Source organism: Mesocricetus auratus, unplaced genomic scaffold (assembly GCF_017639785.1).
Source record: "Mesocricetus auratus isolate SY011 unplaced genomic scaffold, BCM_Maur_2.0 Super-Scaffold_100022, whole genome shotgun sequence".
NCBI lineage: Eukaryota > Metazoa > Chordata > Mammalia > Rodentia > Cricetidae > Mesocricetus > Mesocricetus auratus.
The window spans coordinates 21,810,844-21,826,072 of NW_024429203.1; the positions used below are offsets into that span (position 1 = coordinate 21,810,844).

The 15,229-nt window shown below is 46.2% G+C and overlaps 2 protein-coding genes across 2 annotated transcripts in view; both read right to left on the reverse strand.

Annotated features, from left to right (window-relative positions):
- Positions 1-15,229, reverse strand: part of Pou2f3 (POU class 2 homeobox 3) — an 84,810-nt gene that overhangs the window by 45,391 nt on the left and 24,190 nt on the right. Inside the window, exon 3 of the mRNA XM_005069410.4 lies at positions 8,071-8,105. Within this exon, the coding sequence (XP_005069467.1) occupies positions 8,071-8,105 (35 nt within the window). The remainder of the gene's footprint in view (positions 1-8,070; positions 8,106-15,229) is intronic.
- On the reverse strand, positions 5,339-6,044 carry LOC106021075 (ragulator complex protein LAMTOR5). The gene has a single exon (XM_013112815.2). It carries the CDS (start codon positions 6,014-6,016, stop codon positions 5,741-5,743), a length of 276 nt encoding a protein of 91 aa, XP_012968269.2. The 5' UTR covers positions 6,017-6,044; the 3' UTR covers positions 5,339-5,740.

The window sequence follows — 15,229 nt, forward strand, 5'->3', positions numbered from 1 at the left end:
CAGATGCTTTGTCATTAAACTACACTCTCAGGCCCAATTTCCTTTTTTTTTTTTTGTTGTTTGTTTGTTTGTTTTTTGGTTTTTTGACAGAGTTTCTCTGTGGCTTTGGAGGCTGTCCTGGAACTAGCTCTTATAGACCAGGTTGGTCTCGAACTCACAGAGATCTGCCTGTCTCTGCCTCCCGAGTGCTGGGATTAAAGGCGTGTGCCACCAACGCCCGGCCCAATTTCCTTTTTAATTAAAAACAAAAAAAATTTTTGAGACATGATCATAGTCTGTACTCTAAGCTGATTTTGAACTCACTATCCAAGCTTGTCTCACACTGGAGGTGATCACCCTATCCAGCCCCCTGAGAACTTGGATCACATGGGTGCACACGGTGCCCAGTTTCATGTTGGTGGGGACATTTTTGTTTTATTTTGCTTGAGCTTTAACAGTTTTGAAAACCATGGCTTTTGAACTGCCAATGGACGGTTCAGAACCCTGCCTGCATATGTACCTATCTTGCCCAGAGAGGTGTGAGCATACTGCCATCTCATTATTCCTTTGAGGAATGTCCCCAAGGATTCGCTCATTGAAAGCAAATTGTTTTAACTGTAGATTTCTTATTATTAAAATTAGAGAATTTTATTAATTTCTGTTTATTTGTTTTTCTAGACAGGGTTTTTCTGTGCAGCTTGGCTGTCCTGGAACTCACTCTGTAGACCAGGAAGGCCTTGAACTCACAGAGATCTGCTTGCCTCTGCCTCCCAAGTGCTAGAACATAAGGCAAATTTTATTAATTTTTTAATACAGGGTCTTACTATGCTGCCCTTGTTGGTATGGAACGTAACTATGTAAACCAGGCTGACCTTGAACTCACAGAGATCTATATGCCTATGCCTCCCAAGTGCTGAGATTACAAAGGTGAGCCATCATGCCTGGAAATTTTTTTAATTTATAACAATTTCATTTTAAGATTTTAAGGGGACTTTTAAGAATCCTATAATACTGGGTCTAATGAGGAAGCAGTTTAGAAAGAATGTAAGTGGGTATTCAGTTTGGCTCCAGTTCCTAGTTTTTCCTCTACCAGACTCTGCATGCATAATTCTGTAATTCTGGGGTCCTAGGGAGTTTGTAGTGACCATTCATCAAAACCCCATTTCCAGTACAGTGCTGCCAGGCTCCTCTGTCTGTCTTCCAATTGCTTTGCTGGGGGTGGGGTATTGTGTAATGGTATCCTGTAACCCAACTCTGCTTCAGAGAGGTGTCAAACTGTGGTTTAGCAGCTCCTCTTCTCCCTTTTATTCCTGGTACTGGGAATTGAACTCGGAGCCCTGTGCATACTAGGTAAGTACTCTACTACCGAGCTACAGTCCTAGCCCTCTCTTGGCTTTGGTTTTTGAGACAGGATCTTGCTAAGCTGTCTGGGCTAGTGTTGAACTCTCTCTATAGCCCAGGGAGACTTTACATGTGCTATCCTTCTACAGCTGGATTCCAGGCCCAGCTACTTCTTTCTTTAATCCAGAACCCATCTTGGATAATCCAGCTCCCACACAGAAGGACAGTTCTGGAATACTGCAGCATCCTTGGAGCAACCAGAGAACCTGCCATCCTCTGTTCTCAGCCTCCTGGGCCTTTCACAGGAGGTTCTGTGTTTCCTCCCCGCATGTTTGACTTCCCCTAGGAGTTGTGTCTGATCCTGGGACTTTTAAACTTAGGGATTTGCCCCATGGATATTCCTATACACAGGCTCCCCTAATGCAAGACACAGCCGGCTTCCCAACATTGGACTAGGAGTACCTGTGGGCAGGGACTGTGCTTTACTCCTTCCCCACTTCATAGCACTCACCCAAACACAGCTTTTTAGAAGTAAGCCAAATCGGCCGGGCATTGGTGGCGCACGCCTTTAATCCCAGCACTCGGGAGGCAGAGGCAGGCGGATCTCTGAGTTCGAGGCCAGCCTGATCTACAAAGTGAGTTCCAGGACAGTCTCCAAAGCTACAGAGAAACCCTGTCTCGAAAAACCACAAAAAAAAAAAAAAAAAAAGAAGTAAGCCAAACCCAGGCAGTTTTCCTTCCTTTTCTCTTTAAGCTCAACTGTTCCTGGGTGCCCTGTGGCAGGAGCCTCTTCTCCTACCCGAAGTCCCAGCTGTGCTGGTTGTGAAGCCTGGTGTTGCCACTCTGTGTCTCCCTCATGGGTCTCCCCAGAGAAGACTCTCCAGCACTCTGAGTCCCTAGAGACCTTTCCTTAAGCTGAATCTTGCTGATTTTAGAGAAGGTGCCCTACGGAGCCAATTAATTAAATACTACAAGTCAGTGTGTGTGTCTTAACAGCCAGAGACAAACTCAGTGCTATGCAGGGCAATTGCTGTGTACAAGAAGACAATGAAGTCAACAGAAGGACATAGATGAGCTACCTATAGTGTCAGTGAACCCCAAATACTGCCAAATTGGGACAACAGGAAATCCCCAGTCAATGATAGCCAGCTTGGAAGACAGGATACATTTTCCTACTTACTTCAGACTCTCTTGGTGGCTCACAGAGTTAGGGGGCTGAGTGAGGTGGCATACCTTTGTAACCCTGGAACTTCAGAGATAAAGGCGGAAGGATTTAAGACCAACCTTGGCTACATAGAGAGTACAAGGTTAGCCTAGGTTACTTGAGACACTGCCTCACACAAAACAGAATAGAAAGCCTCCAAAAGGCAGCCTCCATCCTTCTCACAAGAGCCGTACTTGTCATCTAAGCTCTCACTGGGTTCCCCTGTGTGCTACCATCAAGCCCACTTTCTATGTTGCCTCTCCCCACCTCTCGCCTCCGTGGCCCCCAAGGTCCTCTCTCTACACTCTTCTTTTTAAGCCAATGCTTTCACACCTTCACAATGCCCTTCCTTGAAAGGGGATTCTGCAGTACAAAGCTCATTACTTCCTTAACTCCCATTCAACTCTCAACAATAGATGCTTGGTATTTGCTCTCACCAAGGACTACACGGGCCAACATCACTGCCTGTCATCCTGTTCAGTCTACTATCCCACTTTTAGACTTGGGGCTCATCAGTATCTCTGCATGCTGGTCCCATCATCACAAAATCTCCCCTGCCTCCATGTGGTTCTCCTCTACTCCCTTTCGCCATCCCTTCTTGGATTCACCTACAGGCATCCAGTCTTTAGCCTGCCTCTGAAAGCTCCTTCTCACTTCCTTGAGTGAAGCCCTTCTCTCCACCCCATCTTTTCATGGAGTCAGAGTCAGGATAGCCCCAGTCCTGACCCATGTCCAGCTTGGGCTCCATTCCAAACTTCTTACCACCTATGGAGTACCTGTACCCCCTATCCCGTCATCCCTCCTCCACCTGCCACTGGATGAACCCGCCCTGGGTCTGTCTTCTTGTCCTTGGATGGCAGTCCCACCAATGCTCAGGAGGCCTTAAGGTCACATCTTACTCACCCCTCTCTTTTCCAATCCACGTCCAACCTGTCGCCCTAACACCCCTGATCATATCTCAAAGTGGATTCACTCAAATCTGGAACTCTTCATATCCAATGATGCACTAGTCACAGAAAATGCTATGGTCTATGTGTTCAGGTTCTTGTGTAAGGGGCACATGCTCATGTCACCTTTGATCTCCACAACTGCCCCATGTAACAGGGTTCATTATTCTCCCCATCTTCCAGATGAGGAGACTGAGCCACAAGGAGATAGAAGAGCATGCCCAAGGCCACACAATCATACAACAACAGAGCCAGGATCTGAGTCCAGGTGAAATGAGATGATGATACACTCAGCATCTTTGCTCTGATTCCTGCCTGTAAACTTACCCATCTCTATCCATTACAACACCATTCCAATTAACCTTTCCAGCATCAGTTCTCAATCCGTCCTCTTCCTCTTCCTCTTTCTCACCATGTGCCTCATCAGTGCTCTGCCCTTGACTGCTATTAGTTATGTTTTAAATGCTTCCTGAGTCCCTACTTCCTGAAGAAGCTCTGAGCTTCATGACCAGCACACAGAGTGTGCCACCATTCCTTACAAAAGTCTCTTTTCAGGCTGCAATTTCTCTCTCAAAAAGTGGAAGCCCAAGTCCGGCTCATTCGTGGTTTCTTAGCATAGACTATAGGAATCTTAGAGATCATTATATCCAAACCTATTCATTTTGTTCATGAGGAAACTGAGGCCCAAAAGGGAGAGGCACATGGAAGGCCAGCAACTAACAAAGGGCTGGCAACACTGGAGGCCACAACTTGCTTCCATCCAGGCATCTGACCCCTGCCTGCTACCTTCAATCCCATTGTACCTGTCCTGGAACTAAGAGGCACCTCTATTCCTGGGTCCTTTGCCTGCATACAACTATCTCCTAAAGATTACTGGCTCAGCGTGGCCACACTTAACACACAGTGGGTGACTCAACACCCCTGGTTCATGCAACTTCAGAACTGTCATCCATCCAGCTCCAGGCTGCAACTCCTAGTTGCACCAGGTAGTCTGGGACTTTACACAGGGACTACACCAAGGACAGCAGACTTCCACTCTGGGGAGTCTGATAACATCTTGTTTGTGAGTGAGCATAACCACGCTTTCCTCCAGTCCTCTCCCCACTCCCTCTACCTCCCATTTAGTCATAATGAGGTCATCTGCAGTCTCTGCTCCCAGGCCTCTCCCCAAGGATGGTGTATATAGATGGAGAGTTGCAGAGGAGGATTCAGCAAAGGAACCAAGGGAAAATAAGTTCCAGAATCAGAGGCGTGGGTTCAAATCCTGGCCCAGCCAGTTGACCAACTGCATGACCTTTGTCAAATTGCTTAATCTCTCAGGTCCTTGCTGAAAAGGGCGTGGTTGCCTTAGAGGCAGTTTCCTCACCTGTAGAGTCAGGATAGCAACACATAATTATCTCCTGGACTGAGCAGTAGGAATGATATGAGATAAAGCGCCTGCAGCTTTGGGGATCAGTGGCTGTGGGCTGCCTTCCCTTGGGAAGTACTGAGGAAGTAGACATGAGTGCCAAGCAGGGGCTGAGGTGGAATGAAGCTCTGAATGTGTAGATACTGAGATCTGAAGGCCTTGGAGGGACTGGAGGCAGAGAAGAGGAGCCTTAAGAGGCTGTGAATAGGCATATGAGCAAAGCCCCAAGGAAGTGTGCAATGCCTACCTAGGCTGCATGCCTCTCCTTCCAACCCCCTCCCCAGATGAAAACTCGGTCTCATCTGTTCCTGTCAGTGTTACCCAGAGGCAAGACCACGCTGAAAAATGTGCAAAGGGCCAGGACCTCCATGTGGACACCTAGGCTGTCCAGCACAAGGACTTTTCAAGCTACATCACACAGGTGACCAAACACTCTGCCTGGCAGTTGGCGTGGCAGCCTTTTTTTTTTTTTTTCCTCTGAATGGATTTATTGATCACAACAAAGTTCTATATACAAAGTGACCTGGACCTTGGTGACAAAAGACTATATTCCCAGGATGCAGGACTTTGAAGCAGGAAGACCACAGGTTTGAGCCTGGGCTACACAGTTCTAGGCATTGATAAGCTGCAAATACTGGACTGCAGTGATGATCTCCAAAAAGCAAAATGACCAAAGCCCAAACAAAACAACTGTGATCCTTTTTAACTAATATCTTCGTAACTGGTTGTCATATAAGTAAGGAAGTCCACATTGGACACTAGGTGAATGGCCTAACCCCTGGAACTTTAATAGTTTCACAAGTTAACTGACACATAGGATTGAATCCCTATGACGGGTTGCTGGAGAACTGACATGAGCTGTCAAGAGGCCATTTTGTGCACTGCCACTGTGATGCCATCGTGTTTCTGGATCATAATGTTCCCATTATCCGACTCTAAACAGACCACAGGAATATCAGTGGGGTCAGAGGTTAGTTTAGCTGCTTGCTGGGCTAGAACAGATATCACTCCAGCATGCTCGTCTGACAGGGTACCACGACAGCCCAGATTAAGTCCTTGTGAATCTGTGCACAGGACTCCAACAATGGATGGATTCTTCATTGTGTCCTCCAAATGCTGCTCCAAAGTCGCTTCCATCCCGCCCCACTCCTGGATCCCGCAGCAAAGCGCTTCCTCGGCGTGGTCACCTTTTGGTGAGAGTTCACACCCTTGACTACTTATCCAAGTCTGGTGGTAGTGTGAAGTGGACCTAGGCTGAGTCAGGGTCACGAGGCCTCAACCTACTCAATATTCCTTCTGAGTTACAAAACCCTTGGACGTCCATTGAAGTTTCCTGGTTGAGTGCCCCCCCACTACCCTGCCGCTCCCTTCACCTCTTAAGGGTTGGGGAGAGTTAGTTGAGACAGGGTCTAACTCTGCACCTCAAACTGGGTTCAAACTCATAATAATCTTCCTGCCTCCCCCATGTCTGACTGGCTGGAATTTTCTCTCAGATAAGAATCTGTCTCCTATCTGACGACATTGAGCAAGAAGTTAATTCTGTAGTCTTCCTCTTGTTTTGTTTTTGTTTTTTGTTTTGTTTTGGTTTGGTTTTTTTCAAGACAGGGTTTCTCTGTGTTGTTTTGGAGGCTGTCCTGGAACTCGATCTGTAGACCAGATTGGCCTCAAACTCACAGAGATCCACCTGCCTCTGCCTCCTGAGTGCTGGGATTAAAGGTGTGGGCCTCCAACGCCCAGCTAGCCTTCCTCTTGTTATTCCAGAATTTGTTATACTGCATAGGCTGGGAGTCCTTCCTCATAGTAACCCAGATCCCTCTTTAATGGGCTACAACCCTTATTCTCCATGACAGAGGAAGAGCAGTTGGTTTTCTCAGCAGAAAGTTTCTCAGCCTTCCTAATGAACAAACTTGCCTGTCTGAGAGGTTTTGGCTTAGGTCTCTAGACTATCTTCTTTTTAACCATGAAAGATGCTTCTAGAATGAACAGCCTTTTAAGGAAATGTTATCAGTAACTTTGGATTCCCTCTTCAAACAAGAGAACACAGGAACATATGTACATTTGACCCAGCTCCTTGCCACATTTCCACCCAAGCTGGGACTAGGGTATCAAGAGTATAGGGAAGGGGCCTGGAGATCATCTGAGACCCCTACACATACACACACACACACACACACACACACACACACACACACACACACACACACACACACACACAAAACACACACATGCTTATACTTAAAGTTAACCAGCTAGAAACCAGCAGAAATGGGAGCAAACACCCAGGCTTCCTGGCCTTGTGTTTACCCCCAGCTTCCCACTGTTATCATCAGCCCAGCCTCCTGTTCCCCAACACATCTTGCCTTACTTCCCTCCTCCAGGCTTCTCATCAGCTTGTCACCTAGATGGACATGTCATTTCAACTTTCTCTCTAGCCATTTCCATTGATTTCTCTGTTATCTTCCAACCCCATGTGATTCTGTGTAAAGCCCTTCTAAAGCTAAGTCTAACTATCTACTTTGGATGCCTTCCAAAGCTCTAAGCTAGCTAGTGCCTCCATTCCCCAAGCGTGCTTACATACTCTTGTTTTGAAACAGCTGAACTTCCTGTGTAGCAAAGAATGACCTTGAATTTCTGATCTTCCTTTGTCCTTCTCTAAGATGTGAAGATTTCAGGCATATGCCACCATGTTCACTTTCTTTGGTACTACAGAACCAAAGGCCTCCTGCATGCTGGGCAAGCACTGTACACCCCCAGCCACCAAGCTGCTTCTCCAGCCCCTGAGTGCTCCTGTCTGAATGCTTCTTTCCCTGCCTCGGCCTCCATCATCTTGCTTTCAGTCAAGAGTTATGGAAGAACAGCCACCTTGTTCCTTGGGGCTCTGTAGCCTCCTCTCCGCCATCAGATAGTCCATCATAGATCCAATGAGGCTCAGGCAATACCTGGGGAGCTGAAGCTCTGCTGGTATTTATCCCAACTACAGACACAATAGAATTCATCCAAAAGCTGCCCCACTGATCAGAGCTCTCTAGAAGGGAGACTCCAACTCTGGATCATGGTGGTGACAAGGAGGATGGACTCCAGGTCCTTTCATCCTGAAAGCTAGATGACTGAGAATAATCACCAACACATGTTGTATTCGTCTGATGCCCCCAGACTTTACAGGATGGATGTCTTCTGACGCAAGTTCTTACCTGTCTGTTGAAATCTAAGCCATTTCGATCATTTCCTGGAAAGAGATAACAGATACATATGTATTAGTCCCCAGTGCACTCAGAAGAGAGTGACACAAAGAAAAAGGATGTTGGGAGGAGAGCCAGCTTGCCTGCTGCCATCTTCCTGTTCATCCTGTTTTCTGGAAACATGAGGGGGAAATATCCTCCAGAGGAATGGAGCAGCCAGGTAAAGAGTCACCTTGGAGGGTGGGCTGACTTGTCCAAGGTCACACAGCAAGACAGTCCCCCTAGGGATGGTGCTTTATCAAACCAACCAGAGTGTCCAATCTGTCACATAAAGCAGATGCACATCCCCAGGTGTTCTGTCCTTCACTGATAAGCAGGAGGGGCCTGATCAGCAACACTAAAGGGATTGTCCTACAGCAACACAGACAAGCAGCCCTGCCCTCTGGGTATTATGATGCCTAAATCACATCAGGTATATAGGTTGTCTGTCTTACCCCTCCAATCCCTCCCAGCTTTGTCCACTTGTATTTCTTGTTTTCTTCATCTTGTTTCCTTTCATTGTTTTAAGATAATCAAGTGTGGCAGGGCATGAGGGTCCATGCCTTTAATTACAGCATTTAAGAGGCAGAGACAGCCAGATCTGAGTTCAAGTCCAGCCTAGTCTACATATGAGTTCCAGGACAGCCAGAGCTACATACAAAAAATATCTCAAAAAAAAACAAAATAAAACAAACAAACAAACAAAAACCCCAAAATGGTCAAGTGTAGTCCAGGCCCGTCTCTTTCCTGAGGATGACTTTGAACTCCTGATCCTCCTACCTCCACCTCTTAAATGTGGATTACAGGTATGTATCCCTTCACCCAGCCTTTCTTGACAAATGTTGTACCGAAAAGGTAAAAATGTGCTTAATAGAAAAAACTGCTTGGTGCAAAAGCCTAAAATGACAGGAAGATGGCTCTACAGAGGCATAATCAACCACAGTTAATATTTGGGGATATCTTTCCCAAACATTTTTTAAATTTATTTTATGTGCATTGGTGTTTGGCCTGCAGGTATGTTTTTGTGAGGGTGTCGGCTCCCATGGAACTAGAATTACAAACAGTTGTGAGCTGCCAGGGGTTCTGGGAATTGAACCCAGGTCCTCTGGAAGAACAGCCAGTGGTCTTAACTGCTGAACATCTCTCCAGCCCCATCCCTCCCTCTTTTTTGAGGCTTGACAGTCTCACATAGCCTTGACTGACCTCAAACTTGATGTGTAGCTGAAGATGATACTGAACTCCTGATCCTCCTGCCTCTACTTCCCACGTGCTGGAATTCCAGGAATGCACAGCACCCCAGGTTTACACTATGTTGTGAGTGGAACCCAGGGCTTGGTACATGCTAATCAATTAGGCCCACTTTATAGCCTTCCCTTCTAGTTTTTCTTTGTGGTTCTTTGTGAATCTCTGTCTAGATTCTTAACTTTTTTTTCCAAGGAGTATTGAAAATGTGCTTTCATAAGGCTTTTAGAACTATGAATTTTTTCTCCTATGCTTGCAAACTTCATTTTAATCGCTGCATAAGATTCTGATATATAGACATACCATAATTTGCTTAAATATATATTAATTGATAGATAAGCTGCTTCCACTCTTTGTAGTTATATTTTTTTTTCCTTTTTGGTTTTTTGTGACAAGGGTTTCTCTGTGTAGCCCTGGCTGTTCTGGAACTCCCTTTGTAGACCAGATTGACCTCAAACTCACAGATAACCGCCTGCCTCTGTCTGTCTTCTGAGTGCTGGGATTAAAGCTGTGCTCCATCTGATTGTATACATTCTCATTTTCAGCTATCTCTCAATGGGAGAAGCTGCAATACAACCTTTGGGACCCATAGACTATTGACTCCATAAAGGTGGGGAATATTAGTATTTATTAAACACTACATTGTACATTCAGCCAAACAGTTCAGTGGGTGAAAGTGCTTGCTGCCAAACCTGATAATAATCTGAGTCCATCCCTAGATGGACAGACATGATGGAAGGAGAAAACCAGCTCCTGCAAGCTTCTCTCCGAGAGACTGGAGAGATGCTGCAGCTGTTAAGAACACTTGCTGCTTGCTCTTCCAGAGGACCCAAGTTCTGTTCCCAGCATCCACAATGGCCAGCTCACAGTCTGCCTACCATTCCACCTCCAGGGAATCAGACACCCATTTTTGGCCAATGCCAGCAAAGCGCACACACACACACTCACACACACACACACACACACACACACACTCACACTCACACACACACAGACACACACACTCACACACTCACACACACACACACAGACACACACACACACACATAAATCTTTAAAAAATGCTGTTCTCTGATCTCCACAAAGTGCCCATGACACATCCCCATGAATGAATAAATAGATGTTAAAGCCTTTTAAAAAGCGCTGTTCATTTACACCCTGGCAGTGGACTTAGAATAGACTAGAATTCCAGTGTCTGACTAAATGAATTAATAAATTCATAGGTCGCAGTTTAGCATGGCATCGAACCTTCCCTTGCCCTCCTCTCTGCAGGCCTTCTGTGCCTTGTCTTCTGTGGCTTTCTCCCTCCCTCCCTGGCAACCTGAGTTCAGCTCAGAGCCTTCACACATGTTACCACGCCCCCTCACGGTGTAGCCCTGCACAGCCTCAGTCCCTCTCCCCTAGGGAGGGCAAAATCCTCTGGACACAAGACACATACTGTTTTAAGTTCAGATTCATCTGCGTTAAGTTCTTGAGAACTTAGCACAAATCAGAGACTTGAGAAATGCCTGAGACATGGTTGAATGTGACCCAAGTGACTTCCCCAGTACCTTAACATATGCTACCCTTGGACTCGGAGGCAGTACCTTCCTGCACATTTGTTGGTCATCTCTGTGGGTTTCCCGGCTAGCAGAACAGAGTGGAGCGTGAAGGGGCTGAGGACTTGGGGTGGGGGTCGGGAGAAGTACAAGGTAGCTTGTAGCAGAAGACTATGTTGAGAGCAGCTAGGACCATAAATGAATACACAAGGGGAGTAAGTAAGAAAGGCCACACACTAACCACTGTGCTTGTGGGGGCAAACCAAAGGGAAAGGTACTTTTATTAAAAAAAAAAAAAACTCCTTGCCAGGCAGTGGTGGCATATGCACTTGGGAGGCAGAAGCAGGTGAATCTCTGTGAGTTTGAGGCCAGCCTGGTCTACAGAGCGAGTTCCAGGACAGTAAGAGTGGTTATACAGAGAAGCCCTGTCTGAAAAAACAAAACAACGACCACAAATTTTTTGTTTTAGATTTGGCTAAAGAGGGTGCTGGAGGAATGGTTCAGAGAGATTAAGAGTACTTGTTGCTTTTGCAGAGGACCTGGGTCCTATTCCCAGCACCTACACGGTGGCTCACAACCATCCTTAACCTCTAGGCACTCTGTGGTATACATTCATACACATAAAATTTAAAAACAAACATAGAAGAAGAGGAGGAGGAAGAGGAAGATGATGATTTGACAAAAGAGAGACTGTGGGGTAGCTCATTAGGTAAAAGTGCTGCTGCCAAGCCTGATGACCAGAGTTAGACCCCCCCACCATGTGCACCTACACATATACACACGTACATAAATAAGGACTTGGCAAAAGGGGCAAACTTGTCAACCCGACAAATATTTAATAAGCACACTGCAGGTGCCAGGCACTAATCTGGGCACAGCCTATCATGATAAAGAGGCAAATGTCTCCGGCCTTATGTTGGGATCTCTGGCTAGTTCCTGTTTCCAGAACTGATTGAACCACTGTTCGGGAGATGCTGGGGCCAGCCAGAGTTTCTCCCGAGATGGGGCTCCTGGCCCTGGATACTCCAGGAGAGAAGTAGATATGGGCTAAGCCTGTAGCTATTTAGTTAGGGCTCAGTTGCTCAGAGTGAGTGCCAGTTTGGTCTGTTCTTATTCTGATTCTCCTACAGAGGGGGGGGGGGGGCTTGCCCTTGGGAGACAGGGTTTCCTGCCTGGCTTCCAGTCTTGGAGAGGTGCTAGGAATACAAGGACAGGTTGGCTGAAACAAGATACCTTGGCTCAATAGAGGCATGAGGTGCATGCCTGGCGGTCACTGTGGCTTACCTCTCCAGCTCTGAATGGGGAAGCTGCCTCGTCCTTCACTTTCTGCCTGCGCGAGTTCCAGCTTCCCTCCCAGATTGCCCTGGACTTGTTTGACCTGGCAGCTGTCTCCTCCCAGCCTCCTGGGAAGGCCTGGGAAGTGGCACCTGCGAACTTCAGGTTGTGACCTGGCTCGCTGGGGCTCACCTGCTGCCCCAGTGCTCCAGTTTAGGATAAGAGAAGGGAGGTGGGTGATGTCGAAGGGCTGGGTACTGGCCCACAGACTCTTCCTAGGATGCTGGCCAACCCTTCAAGGTGTGGAGCACAGCAGGGCATTCTTGGAAGGAGTCCCAGACTTGTCACCAAAGGGCTGTAGTCCAGGCCCCAAGCTGTGTGAAGTCCTTGGTCAGAACAGGGACAAGCTGAAGCCTCGGGCTTCTCAGTGTTAAACAAGGATGTAGTACATCATCTCATCCTTCCCAGGGACAGAGGCCTGAATGACACAAAGCTGGAGACTACACGGTTTCCTTTGGGAACTCCTGGTATGTCCTGGGCCATTTCCCCACGGTGGCACCTGTGTTAGAGACTTGTTCCATGCGGACTGGAACACTCTTCTCTGCCTAGGAAGCATCTAATGAGTGTCCTTCAAGACCCAGTCTAGCGTCACATCCTCGACAAGGCAATTCCAAAGCAAGTGACTTCTGTGGCATCTCCCCACCTTTCATTTATATGCCTTAGAGTGCATGCTATGGTGCTCATTTTAATTTTCTTTTTTGGGGGGGGGCGGGGGGCAGGATTTCACATATCTCAGGGCGACCCTGAACTTGGTATATGCCAAAGGTGACCTTGAACTTCTGATCTTCCTGCCTCTACTGTGCCTGGTTTATACAGAACTAGGAATGGAACCCAAGGCTTCCTGCAGGATAGACAAGCACTCCACTCAATTAGCTACAACCTCCACCCTGTTTGCTCTTTTTTTTTTTTTGAGGCAGAGTCTTACTATATAGTTCAGGTTGTTTTTAAACTCATGATCCCCCTACCTCCGATGATGTGGGATGTCCTTCTGTATGCTGCAGATATGAGTTGCTTTTACTGGTGATAAATGAAGCTGTTTTGGCCTATGGCAGGGCAGGATATAGCTAGGCAGGAAATCCAAACAGATACAAAGAGAAAGAATGCAGCGCCAGGGAGATGCCATGTGGCTGCTGAAGGAGTAAGATGTCAGAACATTATTGGTAAGCCAAAGCCATGTGGTGATACACAGATTAGTAAAAATGGGTTAATTTAATTATGAGAGCTAGTAAGTAATATGCTTGAGCCATTGGCCAAACAATTATAATTAATATTAAGCCTGTGAGTGTTTATCCAGGAACTGGCAGGCAAGAGAGAAACCTCCATTTACACTCCATCTCCTGAGTGAGAGGATTACAGGTGTATACCACTATACCAAAGTTTTTAGAGCCAGTGGTTTGGCTTCAGTTTCCCTCACGAATGCATGAGCTCCTAGAGTTCAGGTTCATTATAATCTTCAACTCTGGACCCTGAGTGCTTAACACAGAACCTGGCATGTGGCGTGTGTTGAATGACTGTCTTAACTAATTTGAGTTACTGAGACTATTGTTAAAACGAACCTATCCAGACATAGAATCCCCAGGCATCAGCACCTTGGCAGACACAACACACACACACACACACACACACACACACACACACACACACACACACACTTCCATGGAGCCTCTTCTGTCACTTGCAGAAAAACCATAACAAAGCACATGCTGCCAGGGACATTCCTTTTAGAGTCTACACCAAAGTCTAATATCCAAAGAGAAAAACCCTTCCCGTGGTCACCTGATCCCAGAGAACTCAAGTGAGGACAAGAGGTTGGATTTCTATACAATAAAATTCAATTATTGACCAAATAGATCTATCAAAGCCAGTGTTTAATACAACAAAATGACCATTAGACTTTAATAAACAGCTTAGACAAGTAAACAGGATAGACACTGATTGCATACAATACAAAAAATGAGTGACAGCATTGGCATTAGGAAACATTCTGGTAGGCTCTAATAGAAAGCCAAAACAAACCAGACAAAATAGTAAATAGTAGACAGTGCAGGCATTTTCACAGTTTAAAAAAGTTAATGCTATAACCCAAAGACAGGGAGACTTAGAAATGGTTTAGATGGTATGCTTTATGTTACACATTTCTTTTTTCTTTTTCTTTTCTTTTCTTTTTTTTTTTTTTTTTTTTTTTTTTTTTGAGACAGGGTTTCTTTGTGTAGTCCTAGCTGTCCTAGAACTCTCTTTGTAGACCAGGCTGGCCTCCAACTCAGAGACCCACCTGCCTCTGCCATGAATGCTGGGATTAACGATGTGCACCACCATGACTAGCATGCAATAATGTATTTTTTTCGAGACAGGGTTTCTCTGTATTGTTTTGGAGCCTGTCCTGGAACTCGCTGGAACAGGCTTGGTCTCGAACTCACAGAGATCCACCTGCCTCTGCCTCCCGAGTGCTGGGATTAAAGGTGTGTGCCACCACCACCTGGCTCGCAATAATGTATTTTTAACACACAGACATTCTCATTCTTTTTTTCTCTCTCTCTCCCCATTCCCCCTTCCCCCCACTCTCCAGGTCTGGGGAAAAGGCTCCTGTCGACCTGAATTCAAACCCCTAAAAAGACAGATGTGATAGTGGCAAGCTCCTGGAGGAACAGGAGAGGGAGACAGGAGAAAAGTCATCTTCCTACCTCTCGCTACCCTGCGGGACATGTGCGTCTTCCTTCCCCTATCCCATCAGTCATTTTTAAAATTAGTAAACCACACGTTTGTTCTAATTAGGAAATTGTTTTAACAAACAAACTGGAAATCTGCTTTTCTATCAAGAGTGGAGAGTCAGTGAAAGCAGTCAAATTGCACAGATACACCCCACTTTTACAACTGCTGCTACAATGCAAATTGGGCTAAAGACTCTCGTCAACAATGCTAATAGCCAGTGTCAAACTGGAATAGAAATAATCACAGCTGATACACTTGGCAATTAAATACTCAAGTGGCATATTTTAAGACACTTGACCACCAAAACT